This window comes from Natator depressus, chromosome 12 (assembly GCF_965152275.1).
Source record: "Natator depressus isolate rNatDep1 chromosome 12, rNatDep2.hap1, whole genome shotgun sequence".
Lineage (NCBI taxonomy): Eukaryota > Metazoa > Chordata > Testudines > Cheloniidae > Natator > Natator depressus.
Window position 1 is genome coordinate 25,587,173 of NC_134245.1, and position 18,698 is coordinate 25,605,870.

Here is an 18,698-nt window from a genome sequence, read left to right on the forward strand (position 1 = left end):
AGAAAGCCAGCTGCAGCACCTATTACCATCAAACCATTTTAGTCCCACTCCATGCTCTATTGATGATGTCAGAGTTGTCAGTGCACTAACTATGAACAGGTTTCAGAGTAGCAGCCGTGTTAGTCTGTATTCGCAAAAAGAAAAGGAGGACTTGTGGCACCTTAGAGACTAACCAATTTATTTGAGCATAAGCTTTCGTGAGCATCCGATGAAGTGAGCTGTAGCTCACAAAAGCTTATGCTCAAATAAATTGGTTAGTCTCTAAGGTGCCACAAGTACTCCTTAACTATGAACAGGAATGGGTCTGTAACAGATGAGAAGATGCAGACAAGGCAGGGGCACTTCGTCTGGACTGGCAGGAAAAAAAGGGTGGAGGCTCTTTTAAGGTCCCCCCCCACCCTTGGGAATTGGGAAGAGGATGGCTGGGAAGGGACCTGGAGGGCGGGGGGTTTGGTCTGCTGTGGGCATTGTGCTCCTTGCCTCATTTGGGACTGGGAAGGGATTTTTCCCTCACCATCAGAATGGCCAGGGAAGGGAGGGGTTTTTCACCTTCCCTGCAGCAGCTCCAGGACCTGGTGGTGTATATCAGGAGTTAAGGTTCAACAGGTCACAATGCAGCAGGTGGCGGATGCCCAGTGCAGGCACTCATTCCATAGGGGGCGCCAGTTCCCAGATAAACTGGATTGGAAGTGGGCTCAGGGAAAAGCATCCCCTTAAGAGGCTGGGGGAAGGAGTTGGATCTCCTAATGTCTGGAACAGCCGGGAGAGAATTCCCTGCTTACAGCTCCTTCCCCCTCAATATGGGCATAGAGCAGTGGGGGTCCAGCAATCGGTTGGGACCAGCTCTAGAGTTGGGGAGGCTGATGACCACCCCCCACTAGGTGGAAATGTTTAAGGAAGGAATCATGACCTGCACTGTATGGACTACTCCCTGTTAGTTCCCAGATGAGTTAAATAATAAAGTTGTGGCCTAATTAAGCCACATCCCTTGAATCTTGTCTTTCTTTCCACGTGCCCAGGCAATGAAAGGATGGGTGTTTCCCATGCTTGAGAGAGGCCATGGGGTATCCATGGATGCCATGAATCAGTGTGATTGTTAAATGGCCCACACCTGAAGGGCTCAAACTGTATTTGAGGACAGCTTTTCTCTCTCTTTTTTTTTTTTTAAGTAACCATATAAAAAGAGAGAAAACAGCTTGTTTTCACTTTACAGAATTTCTGCGGTGCCTGCAGTGAAAATGTTTGCCAATTAAGCAAAAGTTTGTAGGGCTACAAAAATGTCTCAGAAAATTCCCAGTAGCTCAACTTTCCACAAAAATGATAACATTTGTAAACTTTTGAATTGAAAATCTGACCACTATGGACAAGCTATTAAAACACACACACAAAAACATAGCTAGCCATTACCTTGTGCACTACCTGGCTATTTGGCATATTAATCATAGCTGCAATATTAATACACTTTGCATTTCTACAGTGCCTTCTGAGGAGCTGAAAGCATTTACAGACATGAGTGAATTAATCCCCGCAACACCCTGGCGACATAAGTAAGGTTGCCCTCATTCAAATATTGCTGACAGATATGAAAGCCATAGGAACATGTTATGCACCCTCAATCTTGTCTACACTAGGATGGATCTGGTTCATCACTCCCACCAAATCCCAGTCCCACTTTGTGAAATGGTATTGAAAATGATTTTGCCCAATCTACACTTATCACTTTCCCCATTTTCAAAATAAATCCACAGGGAGTCATTGTGGAAAACCATTTTCAGCAAGTTTAATTTTCTTACAAAGACAGGGCTCCAAATAGTCTATTCATGTTTGATAATATTGTTCTAACTCTGCTCCCAGACAAAAAAAACCTCTGGTCACAGTGATCAAGGAAGCTGTACCGGTCTACGTGTTCGTAACCAATTTGGGTTTGCTCCCAGTTTGAACAGTGACTAGCCAGATAATTTGCTTATTAGCTGCATCCATATTTAACTTCAGACAATATGAATGTTTCATATAATCAGAGATATTTATCAATTGAGACTGTTTAGGAAAAAAGATAAATACAGTAGTTTGTGGTTGATCGCTAAATGAAACCACATTGATGGTTGGTATTTTTCCCTTATGAGTCACAGGGTCTTTTCTAAAAGTTTGCTGGCACACATCAGTGATGACATTACTGATTTAATAAAACCATTCCAAAGAAATCTGGGATTAGGTTTTAGCAGAAGTGAAATTTTCCAGTAGGAAGAGAATGCCGTGCTTTGCTGCACTGCAAACCATTATAGCACTGAATGTCCTGTTATGCTGTTGTCTTAGATTTCAGATGATCAGCAAGGCACTGCTGAGTTATGCTGATCAAAAATTAAAACAAAGCATGATAGAGTTAAATCAACTGTAGTGAAAAATGTAGCATGCATTGCAGAAGAAACATCTGCTAAAGTACAGAAACAAGGACACCAAAAAGGTGGTGGATTTTTTTTTTTTTTTTTTTTTAAATGAGATGGCATTCAGCTTAAACTTGCACTGCTCCCTGGAAATACTGTGCCTACTCTTGGTATAAGATGCCTAACTATTAATGTTTGCACCCAAAATCCTTATCAGTTCAAAAGTGGGGGCACAAAACTGTACCTGCAAAACAGGATAAGTAAAATTCTGGCCTTGTGACTTCACTGCAGGACAAGGAGGAGGAAAAACCTTGCTGGGCAGAGGGGGGGGGGGGGGGGCAAAAGGACCGAAGTAGATAAAGAATACAGCACACAAGCCAATGCCAGAAATCAGGAAGAGAGATGGTACTGTGAAAATACATCTGTGGGTCTTTGGGGGACCAGGCTCTTATGTACATTACTAGGAGAAGTGCGTGTATAATCTACAGTTAACAATATGGTTGTTTCAAACTTTTCTCTCTTCATGAATTTTCCACAAAAAGATCAGTTTCCTCACATGTGCTATTAGATTAAATATTTTTTTTACGTTTTGCTCTCTCAGATAACTCTGAACATTCTAATTTGGAGCTGTGTTGCTCAGTTGCAATTGGCCTGGTAAAGTCACGTGGCATTCTTTCTGCTTCACCAGTTGGATGAGTGTGTAATTGATGAAATTTGCTTCCCATAACATTTGCATTGCTCAAAGGTTTGATGAAAGGCGCACAGGGCAAGTTCAATTCAAAATTCAACCAAATGCTCCTGGACATTCGTTTGCATAATTCAGTCACTTGTAATTATTAGGTTTCAGAGTAGCAGCCATGTTAGTCTGTATTCACAAAAAGAAAAGGAGTACTTGTGGCACCTTAGAGACTAACAAATTTATTTGAGCTGTAGCTCACGAAAGCTTATGCTCAAATAAATTTGTTAGTCCCTAAGGTGCCACAAGGACTCCTTTTCTTTTTGTAATTATTAGCAAATCTTTAAGTCTGTCAGCATTTGGAGTTTGATCCCACTCCCAAAGAAGTCAATAGGAGTTCCACTACTGACTTCAAAAGGAGTAGCTCATGGCCTTGGGGTATTTCCAAGGGATGCCACATCACACAGGTTTTAGGTACCTATTTCCTGTTAGAACTTGAACATTTCAGGCAGTTAAATGCAGTGCTCTGACACGAATGGCAAATGCCTTCTTAAACTACTAACAATGCTTAGAGTCACCAACCATTTCAGTGAATTCCTTTATGCTGTTTCAGTTTTGCTCTGTATAATTTATTACCAATTCTAGTCATCACAAACTTTTTATCCAGGGTTTGGCATAAGTCAAATACTGTATTATATCATTTTAAATGACATTCGTTCTCTTCATCCACAAATTAAAAACCAGTATTGGACCCAAATGAATTCAGAAGGCAGAACTGTTGTATCATTAAACCCTACAAAATAAATCACATGTGCTTTGAAAGAGACTAACTGCAATTTACCAAAAGATCTACTCCAATACAGCCACCCCACATTTCCCTGCTGAGACACGGAACAGCAGAACAGGAGATAAAAGAATCCCAATAACTTACTACACAAGGAAAGAAATGGCAGCCTTGGAACATCGAATTCATACTAATCCAGCCTGCTTTCTCATCGTATGCAAAAACGTCATAATCTCAACCTAGCACAAACAGGACACTGTATGTTTCCCAGGAAATGAACACAGCCACCTTAAACACAGTGAGGTTGAGGAAACAGCACTATGGCTCACTTCTTGCAGAGAAGGATGGGACGGTGGGTGAAAAATATAATGCAATAACTTTGTTGCAGGGTCGAACAGATGGTGTCGAGTGCAGTCCTTTCATACCTTTTGGGATGTAAAATTGTTACTAGGCCAAGTTCTGAACTCACTATTTACTCAGGCAAAACTCCAGCTGAAGTACATGGGAGTTTTACCCAGGTACATTTCAGATTTTGGCTCACTGCCATTATAGTTTGATTTTTGTTTGCAAAATCCTTCTAAACACTTGAAAATAAAAATGTCTTCTCTTGCCAAAATTGTCATTTTATTATTTGGCAAATCCTGGTGTGTTTTTTTAATAGCAGTTGAAATCAACATGGCTGTTTATTTCCTCGTTCTTAATCATAGGCATCAATTATATTAGCACAGCACTGAATATAGGGTCTGTCAGTTATCTGCTGCTGCAGAACCCGCATGGGGGAAAACACAATTTTTTTTAAACCTGAGTCACACATAAAAAACTGGCTATTGTTTCTGAAAATAGAAATGTACAATCTGGAAGAGATTTCCCTCCAAACTGTATCAGCTTTATTCACACATTAAATATAGCCAGTTAGACAGTGGCTCTTTCATGTGGGGCTAAGTTCCACTCTTAGATACACAGCTAGGCACTGCCACGTAATTCATAAAATGATTTACTGCTAATGTGTGTGAATTGTGAATGTGTGGTAGGTGATTTAACACCACACTGGTTATATACCCCTACATATCTCTGAGGAGGCTCAAGCACAAAGACTATACTAATAGCTGCCAACAGGAGTTAAACTCGGATGGAAAAAAGTCCTCACTTTGAATCTTTCTTAAGCTGCTAAAATGTTTCTTAAGATGTTTCCTTGACCATCTGAGAAGATGAATCCTGCTGTTTGTTTTTAAACAGAGAATGCTAGAGAAGGGTCTGAAGTTACTTCCAAGAATTTGACTCCCCCCCACACATACTGTAAATCAGCTAGGAGCATAATATAAATCTAGTTTCAAACTAGTGACTATGTCCTAGAGATTAACAGATCTAATAAATTCCTCAGTGTTTTATACATAAGAACTTGTCACTTCAGAATTACCAACAACATAGGAGGCTTAACACACCCCAAAACAAAGCAATCTGAAGCATGGACTGATCTTCAGTCTTTATAAGCTCATTTCTCTCTGAAGGTGCTAATTGTCAATGACAAGCAGAAAAGACTTCTTTCTCTATATACATTTCAACTATAAATGAAAGTCTTTAATTCAGATCTATAGAACTGAATGCCTCATTCCCCCACCCCTTTGACACATGGCCTGAATCATCATGTGGCTTAGAAAATCAGCTACGGTGTTCGCACAGACATGTGTGCTGGTAGAATTTCCAAACCATATGGTGATAGTAGAAGGGGGGTGTAAATTCTAAGAATTAAACCGAGACTTACTTTCAGCGTGGTAGCTCACATGCCCATAAAATGCAAGTCACAGTCAACTGTACTGAATCCAAATCCCAGGATCAGAAGCCCTAAGTCAATGTGTGACTATGGCTTAGAAGTACCCTCTGTATCCACATTATACCCATTCAAAATATAAATCACGCAATCAGTGGGTTACAGAACTGTGTTCAGACTTCCCTGGGGGAGTAAGGAGGCAGAACCCCAACCAGGATTCTGACTCTGATATGGTTTTAGTCAATTACTGCTCAGCAAATAGGATCTGGCCTTCTTCATGCCATGGGACACGGATGCACTAAATCAATTACAAAACCAGTTAAGCTTTACTGCTAGTGTACACAGAGCTTTAAAAAACACTTTGTTTGTAGACTTTTCTAGGGTGCTCATTGCTGTAGTATCTGCGCACTTCACAAACACGAATCGATTTAGTCTCACAATGCCCCTGTGACGTAGGGAATTATCTCCACTTTACAGACGGGAAACTGAGGCACAAGGAGATTGAATGATTTGGCCAAGGTCACACAGTCAGTCTGTGGTAGAGCCAGAAAACTGAGAACCCAGATTGCTCACATCCTGCTTCAGGGCCTTAACCACAAGGCACCACTGGCACTAACTCACTCCCCGGTAAGTGCCTTGGAGACAGACCTACTCACTAGTCTGAGAAGTTTCAGAGTAGCAGCCGTGTTAGTCTGTATTCGCAAAAAGAAAAGGAGGACTTGTGGCACCTTAGAGACTAACCAATTTATCTGAGCATAAGCTTTCATGAGAAGGAAGCTTACTAGGACAGTTGAAAAAATACTTGCCCTATGGACCCCACCCCACCCCCAAAGCCAAGCTCCCTGCAATTTAAAGGAATGACAGTTGTCACCGTTTATAGTATACACTGTCAATTGTAAAGTACGGTCACTTGACGAATATATTTTTAAAAGTAAGTTACCATCTCTTTCTCTGGCTTTCCTCAGCCCTTCTATTCCTTCCTAGCTTCACTCTGCTTTTTATCCCATTTCTTTCCCACAGTCTCCAGTGCCTATGCCCTTTTTTCTTTCTCTCCCCCTCCATCTTTATAGCCCTTTCCCTCTCTTTCCTTGAGCTATGTGCTCTGCCTCCTCCCCTGTGTCCCTACTCTTTCTATCTACTCACCCTACTTCTCTCTTCTAACTTAGCCCATCAGTCATTCCCTCTCTCCCACCCATCTAGATCCACGTACCCCATCTCACAAACCCTCGCCCCATCTGTTTACGTATCCACACCCTCAGACACAGGCCCGAATTAAAGTGAGCCCCCATCCCCCAACCCAGGAGTCTCACCTAGGTGCAAAGTCAAATCTCCTCTAACACCCAGTGTCTGTGAAGGGGAGGGTAATGGGATTGCTATCAGGGTGCTCCCTGAGCCCTGCTTTGGGTTCCATCTTCTGTTGTCTCTAGGCAGAAAGTGTCTGATAAATGTGAGCATCCTTCTGGCTTCTGGAAGAGAGAAGCAGCATTCACACTCTCATGCGGTGGTTGGTCTCTGATAATCAACCACTGCTGCAGCTTCCCCCCATCCACCATCTGCTTTTTTGGGGCCCTCTCCTGTGAGCAGATCTAACTCTACTATTGAGAGCTTTCCAAGGGGTGGCAGCATGAAATTGACACGATTCTGATCAGTTTCATGGGTACCCACAGGATTTCCAGTAGCAGCAGGGAGACACCTTCAGTCTGCTGTAATTTAGCAAAGCTGAGAGCAACCCAGAGGCACCGGAGCTACAACAGGCTTAAAACATGGCACAGCTCTACACTTTATTTATGTTCGGAAGGCTATTGTTGTAACCATAATGTCTAGACACTCTTTTAAAGGAATGTTTAGATTATGTAGACATTGATGGCACTCACCCGGTAGCTTCCTAGTCAAAGGAGAGTGAATTTTTCATGCCCTGGATAAAAAAAGATTAATTAAAGAATAATCCCCAGAATCGATTGTGCTTAAAAAGACAACTATAGTGTATCAATTGTTATCTTTCTGTGTTGGTGGGAACAGGAGAGACATAATAGTTTATAATTAAAGTTTCCTAAGAAATTAGAATCTGTAGAGTAATATTTTAGCAGAAGTGTTCTGGGCACTAATAGGAGCCTTTTGCCCAGTTCCTTTAAATTTCATTCAGATTTACAAATTGGGCTGGTAAGTGACAAACACCACCTGGGGCTGGAATACCACTATTAGCCTCAACCTAGCCTCCACTTGTGCACGCAGGCTTTCTTCACATGAATACCTGCGCACGCGGGTGCCTGTGAAAAGGAAGTGTGGCTGCACAAAACTGTTCACAAACAAGTCAAGTCTGAGGCCCCAGATCAGTTGCTTGATGTCATTTAAATGTCTCTACATATTTAAAAAAAAAAAAAGAAGAAAAGAAAAGAAAAGAAAAGGAGGACTTGTGGCACCTTAGAGACTAACAAATTTATTTGAGCATAAGCTTTTGTGAGCTACATGAAAAGCTTATGCTCAAATAAATATGTTAGTCTCTAAGGTGCCACAAGTCCTCCTTTTCTTTTTGCGGATACAGACTAACGCGACTGCTACTCTGAAACCTACATATACAAATACTAAATTAACGTTTAAAATTTGTCAGAAGATACAAACTAACAAATACCTTAGTGGTCTTAGTACGTTTTTAGAGCTTCATACATTCCCCGTGGCTCTGTTCAACATTGTATCACAAATTCATAAATTACACTACACACTGACTGAGAGACCCTATTTAAGCCATCATTTGAGGGAGACTGCAGCCTGCGCTTTCAAGAGAATGGACTCACTGCTGGAACACGTACCTGCACATGTACATGTTACATGCCACATATACCAGGATTATATACAACTGTCTTAGTTATACGGATTTCTATTACAAGAACAATAAAAACAAACAAGTGTCTTAGGGCTTGTCTGCCTGGCAATATTACATTGATCTAGCTTGTTTGCTGTAATTGCATCAATTAGACATGTGAACTGAAAGGCATCCCCACAACTTCATCATGCTGGCTTAAGATTCTGTCCTTATTAATCACTGTGTCCACACAGCTCTGCATATGTTCAAATTAACCACACAGCATTCTGGGTAGATATCCAATGGTGCAATGTTCCAACACTCAGCCCTGTGCTCTGGGATTTTTCTCATAATGTCTACCAGAGCCTACAAGAATTGTGGGACTTGTGGGTCAAACTAACAAACTCCCGTGATTCCTCTCCTGGCACTCCATAATTCATCCAAATTTTGCCACTGCCACTTTCCAGCGGCTGTCACGCAGCATAGATGACACGCTGCTGAGAGTTGCAATCATGAGAGTCACTGACACGAACAAGCATTCTACTGCAGTCACACAGATGAATGGGTGGCTCAGTGGCTTCGGACAGCTTCAGATGCAATAGAGCTACAAGCTACTGCAATAGAGGAGAAACAGGAGGGCGAAATTGAGCAGTTACTTCTGCAGAGCCTTTATCTGGAGCAGCTTCACTGAGTGGAGTCATGTTCCTGGACTTGGTCAACTAGAAGAGACTGGTGGGATGGGAGAGTGATGCAGAACTGGGCTGACCAGCAGTGACAGGAGAACTTCACAGTGCAGAAGGCTACTTTCCTAGAGACCTGTGCAGCACTCACCCAAGAGCTGGAGAGGCAGAACACCAGCGTGAGAGCTCTCCGCAGCATGTTGTTAGCACCATCTGGCAGCCTCTCACCCCTAAAGTGCTACTGGTCAGCAGCTGATCAAGTTGGTATTGGTAGATCAAGTGTTAGGGCTGCTGTCATGGAGATTTACGATGCCCTGGGGAAGGTGCTGCTGGGCTGGGTCATAAAACTTAGCAATAAATAGAAGGTTATTGGTGGCTTTGCACGGATGGTGTTCGCAAACGGTATAGGGGCTATTGATGGGACACTTGCCCATTCTTTACCCCTAACACCAGGCCAAACACAACAGGAAGGGGTATTTCTCCATGGTGCTGCAAGACCTGACTGATCATTGTGGAAGGTTCACCAGTATTAATGTGAGCTCTGGAAAGGTCCATGATACCAGTTTCTTTAGAGAATCAGGCCCATTTGCTGGAATGGGCTAGGGAATTTTTGCTCCCCTGAACCACTACGGACATTAAATGGAGTTATGATTCTTCCCATTATTTTGGGAGACCCAGCTTATTTATCCCTGCTTCCCTGGCTGATGAAGCCTTTTACTGGACACTTGACAAGAGAAAGGAACAGTTTAACTGAGCAGCTGCTGAATGACAGTGGAGCATGAGCTTGAAAGACTGCAAGGCTGGATGCTTCTCATTATGTGGCTCGTGGGATAAGGGATTGCTATCTCTTGCACCCATCTGTGAGATCCAAGAGCGGGAGTCTGGGTGGGAGCAGGATGTGGAACGGCTTTCTGATCCTTATGGACAGCCAGAGAGGGTGCCTCTGACAAATGCCCCAAGTGGCCAGGGAAATGGGGTCAGGGATGCATTATGCTCTTACTTTGAGGCTAGAGAGTAGTTGTGAATAATGAACGTGCTGTAACCAAAGAAATGACTGAAATGTGCTTGTGTATCGATTTTATTAGGAATTGACTATATGGTGGGGGTGGGGGTGGGAGGATGTTCTATGAAAGATGGGGGGAGCTGTTCATAATGACATTTTTCAGCTGAGTGGAACCAAAAGAAAAAAGTGACTGAGTTTTCCAATAGCACAGATAATAAATAACACCGCTTGAATGGAAAAAAAAAAGAATAAAGACTGTAGTACAGACTTCAAACCAACAGAACTGTGGCATGCCCAAAATGCAGAAGGCTCACAAAGTCCTGCAGGTGAGGTGCAGTCACCTTTTCTTCTCCATCCAGTTGGATTGCTGGGAGAAGAGCATGAAAAGTGGCTGACTGAAAGGGAGGTCGCAGTATGATGTGTTCTCCATAGTGTGCAGGCCATTGCCAAGATGGCTGCTGTGCTTGACCTTTGTAACAAAAGATGCTCCCACATAGCGATTTGCCTCCGCATTGTGTCCCTGTCAAGACCCATATCCTCCATTCCAACTGCTCCTGGAAACCATCCCTCCCCGGCCCCGTGTCAGGATACAGTCACTAGTACCTTGAATGTTTCCTCTCTTGTCTTTTTTTCGTTCCTTCCAAGGTTTGTCAGCTTCTCAGCGGGGCCGTGGAAATCAGGGAAACCAGTAAATCACAAGGACTTATTGTACCACTCCTAGTCTCCATGCCAACGATCACAAAATGTTGCTTTCCCCACAATTTTGGAATGCCATTCCCCACTCCGCGCAGGGAGGGGATTCACTTCAAGGTGGTTAGACATATTCCAGATTATTTCCCCTTTGTAAGGGACCTCTGTGGGTTTAGGTGGGCAGAGGGCAGCAGAGGGCAGGTTAGTAATTGCATATACACCCCTGCAGGCCGACTAAGTTGGAGGATGTTCCCTGAGGCAAATCCTCAGGAGACATAGAAGGGCCTTGTTCAAAAAAGACAAAGGGTAAACCAGGAAGATATGCAGCGTGGCTATTTGCCAGGATGGTGTCCCTCCATCTGCAGCAGGCGTTAAAGGAAACGGTAGCTACGGTCAGTCCTAGGGGAGCGGCACTGCCTTGCAATGCGTGTGCCAAAATACAAGCTGTGCCTTAAGTTCTCTTTTATGACACTGGCAGATCACCATACAGTGCATTACAAAATAAACAGAACTCTGCAATCATTGTTCCGAATCCAAGAGTGTCAAATACCCAGGAATGCCTTGTACTGCCTATGCATTTTGAAACATCTGTGAAGCCTGATTTGGGTTCAAGTTCAAGTTGAGGATATTTATAGAACCAGGAGCCAAATTACTTCTTCTGTTGCTCTTTTCTCTTTCCAGGTCTGCCATTATGATAAGCATGCCTGCCATGCAACACCTTTGATTGTTTTAACCCCCATGCTGCTGCTCTCTTGGGTGGGGAAGGAAAGAGGGTGGCAGGGAACAGGGAGAAGGGAAGGAGAGCAAGCAGCCATTTGAGAAGGGTGCATAGAGGCAAACGGGGCTGATGGGTGTGGAAATTGGTATGGCCAGGAACTAAAAGTATATAGCTTTACATCTCCGGTGCAGATGCCACGTTGAGCACAGTGCGGGAGTGAAGGGGTTAAACACCCGTTAGGTGGGGAGAGGCTTCTAGCCCCACCTAACAAGGCAGCAGACAGCCAGTACCCAGCAAAAAGTAGTTTAAATCCCCCTATGCTGTTGTCTTGTAATACAGCACACAACACTTCCTGAGCAGCTCCCCCCAGCCGTGTTTTCAGGCTGGCTGATAGTAGAGGTCTGCACAGCAGTTTGTCTAGCTGTCCCCGCACGGTCACGCAGTTCTTGGCCATCCAGAAAAACCTGCTCCTTGTCAGACCCTATGGTCTATGCGGGCTCCAGGGTGCTTGCCATGCTGTCTGCGGTGCCTTCTGGAAAACTGTCCACCACGTAATTCTTGAGCACAGTGTTGGCATCGCTTGCAAAAACATAGTCCAGGCCCTCATAGTTTGGGCAGGTAGTGGAGCATTACCAGAGTGGCTGCTTGGCCCTTTGTCCTCAGGTTCTTCTCCTGGAGCTCCTTTGCTTGGACTTGGCACTGGGACTAGCTCAGGGCATGCCCTTTTCCTCCTTTGCTCTGACACGGTCTTGTACATGCCTGCATTCTGGAGACAGATGGGACTGGACACGCAGCTCTCCAAAGTGGGCAATCAAGTCCAGGAGCTCTGCAGGCATCCATGTGGAGGCTTCAGGGCACAGCTGCTATAGTGGGGATGTGACTCTGGAAGGGTGAACTCACCATTACCTGGTATTGAGAAGGGGCTCACCTGACTGAATGCCAGCATGTAAAGGAGAAGTGACAAGATGACCCTGGAGTAGTGGTGTCCATACAAGTAGACAGACAGAGCAGTCCAGGTGAGAAGCAATGCAGCGTGCGATAGCAGTGGGACGACTGCCAGCAGCAGAGTCATGGAATCATCTGAACTTTAAAGCAAACTCACTGCAAAGTGGAGTTACTCCTGTCCCAAGGAGGATTAGTCTACACTGTCACTTTCAGAGCTAAAACTTTAGTCGTTCAGGGGTGTGAAAAAACACACCTCTGAGCGACAAAAGTTTTAGCGCTAAAAAGTGCCAGTATAGACACTCTCATTCGGGGTGGGTTATTTTTTAAATCATCGGGAGAGCTCTCCCCTGGCGATAAACCGTGTCTACACTATCCACATCACAGCAGTCCCGCAGCCGCACTGTAACATGGGCACTATAGACATACCCTTGCTGCAGCAGCTAAAGATGCCAAATAATTCGCTTTAAAAAAGATTGTGTGTGGACACAAGGTACCGTCAGGCATATAAATTAAAGTTACTTCAATGTAACATCCCCCTGTAGACAAGCCTTCATTTTGAACAGAGGTTATGAGGACTGGTGTTGAAAGATACTAAAATTAGCAATGTCACAACATGTAAATGTACTTACTAGATACTTAGGCTGATCCAGTTAAGGAGCTTTAAACCATTTGCCCTGTTTGTTAGACTATTAGGGTTAACACTTTCCCTTTCTACTGGTAAAATTATAGCGTGCCTAAATATTGCAGGTGTTTGAAGGTCTTCCAGACTAATCGGATACTTCCTAATGGAAAGCTCCTTTTACGTACTGATCTGGGTACAGAGGCTACGGTGACAAGGTAGCCAAACCTTTAAGTTCATTTATATGGGTATATGCCAGACGTTTAGTACTGAATGAAGTAATGAATTTCTATTGCCTTTGCTTTACTAGCCGTGAGTGTTAGGAGAGCCTTCCAAAGACCACTTAAGCAGTATCCAAGTGACTAGCCAAGCCATTATATCTATCAGAAGAAGACCATTTCCTACCCCATCACTCTGAGCCTCTTGCAGCTCCTAGTACTGCTCTGCTTATATTTCTTTTCACCCTTTCAATCTTTAGTCACACAGGGCGCAACCCTGAAGTGCTCACTCAGGCGAAACTCACCCTTTGCTTTGACTCAGAAAGAACTGCAGGATCAAGCCCGCATAGTCCTACTAAAAACAGCAGTAATTTAATTAAGTAGGTGCTACAGAACACTGATAATCTGAGCTATGCCGTTTTAAACCTTATCTGGTGTGCATCCTGACTACCAGACAGATTTCTGTGTGCCACTGCACTAGTTCAGGTCTGCTGGGAGGTTTTCAAACTCTCCTAGATACGAATTTCTGAGCAATGGAGGCAGGACATTCTTAACAGAGGGTCCTAGACTCTGAAATGTGCCTCTCCCATCTGTCTGACAGAGCCCCAGTCTGTTGATCTTTGGGGAATATTGTAACGTGTTTTTATAGAATATACATGCACCTAGCGACAGTTGTGACAGGCAAATTCTTGTAAATTAAAAAGTTGTAGAATAGAGCCCCTCTCACACACACACCCCCACCACACACTCTGTGCCAGTCTGTCTCCCGATGGACTCTTCCATCCTCTCTGAGTTACTCCCATGCCACTTCACTGCAGCTTTTAGAGGGCCAGGGCTATCAGGCTAATATCCTCTGCTCTGAAAGCATCTTAGTGCTCGCACTTCCACTGAAATCCATTGAGATTTACAAGACAAACATTACTTTGCCTAGTGTGATAATTAACTTCACAATTCAGCTTCCGTGGCTACTTAATGAGTCAGAATAATTATTATGATCATTTATATTGTGGTAGCCCCTTCAGACTTCCTACCAGATGGAAGGTATTGTACAACTATGTAGTGAATGAAAATCTGCTCTCCTACCCATCTTTGTCTCCTACATGTGTCTCTTAACCCAATTCCTATTGCTCACTCTCTTGTTTCACCAGCATTAAAATTCTTATTTCAATTCACAGGAGTCTGAGAACCACAAAGCAATGTATTTATAAATAGCATAAATATCTGTGCAAGACAGGTCCTTCCTGCTGCTCTGGAATGTTCTCAACTACCACAGCTGCCCTTCTCAGTCCTTTTCTGTGCCAGCCAGCACCTCATTGGCACTCCAACCCCTTGCATGGCTGTGGCTCTCTCGGCTCCTCCCTCTCCTGTGGAACACTCTATCACACAATCCAAAATGCTCATTAAATCCATTAAAATAAAATGGATCCTGGTCCTCCAGAACATTCACATGACCTAAAAAGAACATACCTAATAGGTAAGGTTGGTCTCTCCTCTGCGCCCAGTCTGAGTAAAAGGGCAGGGCACTGAGGGGGGAACCTTCCCCTAAAAGGCCACAGCATCTGTTTCACTGCTCCACAGGGAGCAATGACCAGCGGACGGATGCATCAGTGCATCCACTTGCCTTTCCCTGACCCACCTCCAAGTTGCAGGGCGAAGGCAGCTGGAGCTCTGGATAAGCGCTCATGGAGCCTGCTATACACAACCAAGCAGCGCACCCTCTGCAGAACTGGATCTCTAATGAGCGCATGCGGTGGTCTATATGAGATCTTCCAAAATCCTCCCTCCCTACCCCACACCCCATTTGCCTGCATTGGGAGATCCCCAGCACCTGTAGAGAATGGGGCAGTATTTGCAAGCTCTCTGTAGTTGTCTTTCAAATGCAAATATCTTGGCTATTTCCTTTCACTTTAAAAAAAAATACCAAATGGTCTTAATTTACACTGCAGACTCACTGCAAAATGCATTCATTTGTTTCACAGCGCTTTTATTGTTCAGAAAGACAGAAAAAGAGAGAGAAGAAAGGAGAACATATGCAGGCAGGGTGCAGCCTGGCAGGAAAGGATCTCATCGCCCCAATCATCTCTTCTGGCTTTCTAGGTGCGAATCCAAGCTGTGTCACACTTGTGTGCTGTGAAGAGCCAAGCAAGGCCTTGCAGGCCAGAAACAATCCATGCCAGAGGCTCCTGTGAGCATCTTTCATGTTGAATCGGGTCAAAGATTTTATGGAAGCAAGTCCTAAGACTGGCTTCTCCAATTTGCCCATTATTTATAAAAACAAAAATACTGGGCAAAAGACTTCAGACGTATCTATTTCAGATCACATTAACTTGTATGCTAAAGTTAGGGAGTCCAGAAAAGTTTGGTTTATAATGGAAAGAGAATTAACCTACCACACCAAACCACACTGGCACAAACAGGTGCTTCGATAATACTTCGTACATTGTTTCCAGTCACACCAGAGAGGGGAAAAACAAGGAAAATGAACTACAGAAGGGATAAACAGAAGGGGAAAAGGTCCAAAACAAACAAACCACAGATTTTTGACAGAGGAATGGGATAAAAAGCAGCTTTTTAAAAAAAACAGATCTAGTGTAACGAGTGGAATGGATCAGGAGAAATGCAATCTAGAGCCAGAGGAATACCATTAAGAAAACTTTTTTTTTTTTTAAATTGGTCCTTTAGCTCTGGACTATAGCAGACTTTGACAATATGTTCCCGGATAAATAACCTGCATAGAGAATGGCCATGCATGTCAGTGACTATTTTCCTACAGGTAAAACTGTTAGTAAAAATAAGGTCTTATAAGGGATCATCTTTGAATAGTTTGACTCTTACAGGCCAATGCTTCTAATGTTGGGTCTTTCAAGACGCTAAAAATCGGCTGGTTAAAAATCACGGCATGACTGGATTCCCCCCCCCCCCCCCCACGCCTTTGTGGAATGTACACAGCAAGTCAACTTTAAAGCAGATCCGCTCATCGTGTGGAGCGGAAGGTACACTCCAAGCTCCAGTCTGCTGTCGGACTGTGGCAATAGCAATGCAATCCCCTCTCCCACCCCCACCCCCCCAGGGCCAGGCACTCCCAGGCACAAGCAAGAGGATGCCACTTACCAAAATATTCCTTCTTCATGTGCATCTCCAACTCCTTCTCCAGCTCCAGCGTCAACGCTTCCAACCTCCTCTCTGCCTGGCTGGGTCCACTCTCCCTGGACGGGGTGACCTGATACGGAAGCTTGAATTTGGGAGCTGCAGCGGACCCTTTGGCTGGGCTGTAGGTGTAGGATGCTAACGCTCCTGAAGCCGAGTCGGGGTTGGAGGCAGCAGGATGCTGCTGCTCGTGCCTGGGATAAGCATCTCCATGCTCCTGCGTGGGATTTTCTTCCTGTAAACTTGGTCCCAGCATGGAAGAGCGGGGCGAAGGCAGCTGGAGCTCCGGGTAAGCGCTCATGGAGCCTCTGGAGCTTCTGGAGCTATGGCTGGAGATGCTAGACCTGGGGCTGATCACGGACGGGTTGCAGTTCCCCACCGCCCCTGTCCGACCGTCCTGGCTGCAAAGGCTGGACCTGGGGCTGACCACCGACAGCCCAGGCCCGCCAGCCCCGTCCAGCTCGGGATTCCCGGACGGGCCGTAGCGGGAGTCCGAGTAGCTGGAGCGGGGGCTGGTGGTGCAGGAGTACTGGCTGGCGGTGCTGGACCGGGGGCTGATGTGCCGCTGGTCGTAGCCCATGCTGATGCCGCTGGTGCGGTTGCTGCTGGGCTTGCTCCCGCAGTCGTAGCTGTTCAGACTGGCCCGGGGGCTGGAGTGTTTGCTGGTATCACTGGCCGTGCTGGCGTAGCTCGACCTGGGGCTCAGCGCGCTGCCTTCGTACTGCACCAGGCTGCCCCGGGGGCTGGTGTATTTCTCCTGCCCGGGCACCACCAGGCTGGCCCGGGGGCTGGAGAACTTCTCGTAGCCCGGGGCGCCGCTGCTGCTCAGGCTGGACCTGGGGCTGGAGAAGCGGCTGAGCTGCTCCTGGCAGCAGGAGGCCAGGCTGGCCCTGGGGCTGGCCGCGTTGTATTTGCCCTCTGGCCCGGCGTGGGCTCTGCCGCCCGGCTTGGGCACGTAGACGCCCTCGCAGGCGCTGCCGGCGCTGTGCCGGGCGCTCTCGGAGGAATAGCGCCGGCTCTTGTCCGCGAAGCCGCCGTAGCAGGGCAGCGCCACCTCGGAGCGGGTGCAGAGCCCGTCCTCGCAGCAGCCCGGCTCCGGGCCGCCCCCGCGGCTGCCGGCGCTCAGCGAGCGGAACTGGGGGGCGGCCGCAGCCGGGAACCCTTTGCCGGAGGCGGCGGGGGCGTCCCCCGGGGGGGCCACGGTGCCATTCATGTTCTTGCCTCTCGGGTCCGCCGTCATGTGGGCTGCGATGGCCCGTTGGGCGTCTTCCAGCAGCTCCCTCCTGCTGCTGCAGCCCCGGCCGCTGTACAGCCCCTCCTGGCCCGCCTCGTAGAGGGACAGATCTTCCATGAACTTGCTGGCCCGGGCAAAGTCCTCCTCGTACCTCTCCATGCTCCGCCGGCCCCGAGCTGGGGGGGGGGGGGGGGGGGCACCACGAAAGCCGCCGGCTGGGAAGTTTGCAGCAGGGAAAGGCACTTTTCTGCCCCGGCTGCTCCCCCTGCCCCAGAGATCTGCAGCCAGGTGACACAGCCGCTCCGTGCACCAGGTCACCTGGAAGGCATCCCTGCTCCAAAGCCCGTCGCCCGGCCCGCTCCCCGAGCAGAACGAGGAGAGGCAAGAAGAAAAAGCCCCCGTGTGTCAATTTCCAGCCTTAAATAAGTTGCTCAGGCCAGTCAATGGCGCGCTGCGCGGAGGAATTTGCACTCAGGGGCTGCCTGCCTTCTTCCCCTTTCCCAGCAGAGCTGCACCTAGACCAAGCGCCGGGGACAAACTCCGAGCCTGGGGGCAAGTGCAGCTCCCGGCTCCCAGGGTCTTTGTGGCGCTGGAAGAGATGCACAGAGGCCAGGCGAGGGAGGGACTCCTTTGTGTGGGGCAGGAATGCGAGGAAGGAGACTGGGCGCTGCGTCCCTCTGGAATGTAGTTAATGCTGGAGCCAAACAATGATTTTAACCAAGTCAGGCAGAGAGAAAGAGAGGCTGAGGCTGGAGGAGCTGCCTGGAAGCAGCGAGGTTGCAGTGTAGTTAGCATTCCCTTCATGTGACATTGTTCCTGTTCCTGCTCCTCTTCTCCACTTTCACAGCCCAGGGGAGGGGGAGCACTGAAGCTCAAGACTAGAGGAGGTGGGAGCCTTGTGCTTCACACCTTGAGGGGAGTTCAAACTTTTCTCCTTAAGCTGGGGTTTGCAGGATATAAATGTAATCTCCTCCCCAGATCTAAATAAAATCGAGCTCACCAAACAGAGCCAGGAAATTCAAAGCTAAGGCTGAC

The 18,698-nt window shown here is 46.4% G+C and overlaps 1 protein-coding gene across 1 annotated transcript in view; it reads right to left on the reverse strand.

Moving 5' to 3' along the window:
- Positions 1 to 17,822, reverse strand: part of WTIP (WT1 interacting protein) — a 114,964-nt gene extending 97,142 nt beyond the window's left edge. Inside the window, exon 1 of the mRNA XM_074968772.1 lies at positions 16,394 to 17,822. Within this exon, the coding sequence (XP_074824873.1) occupies positions 16,394 to 17,822 (1,429 nt within the window). The remainder of the gene's footprint in view (positions 1 to 16,393) is intronic.
- Positions 17,823 to 18,698: the final 876 nt, after the last annotated feature.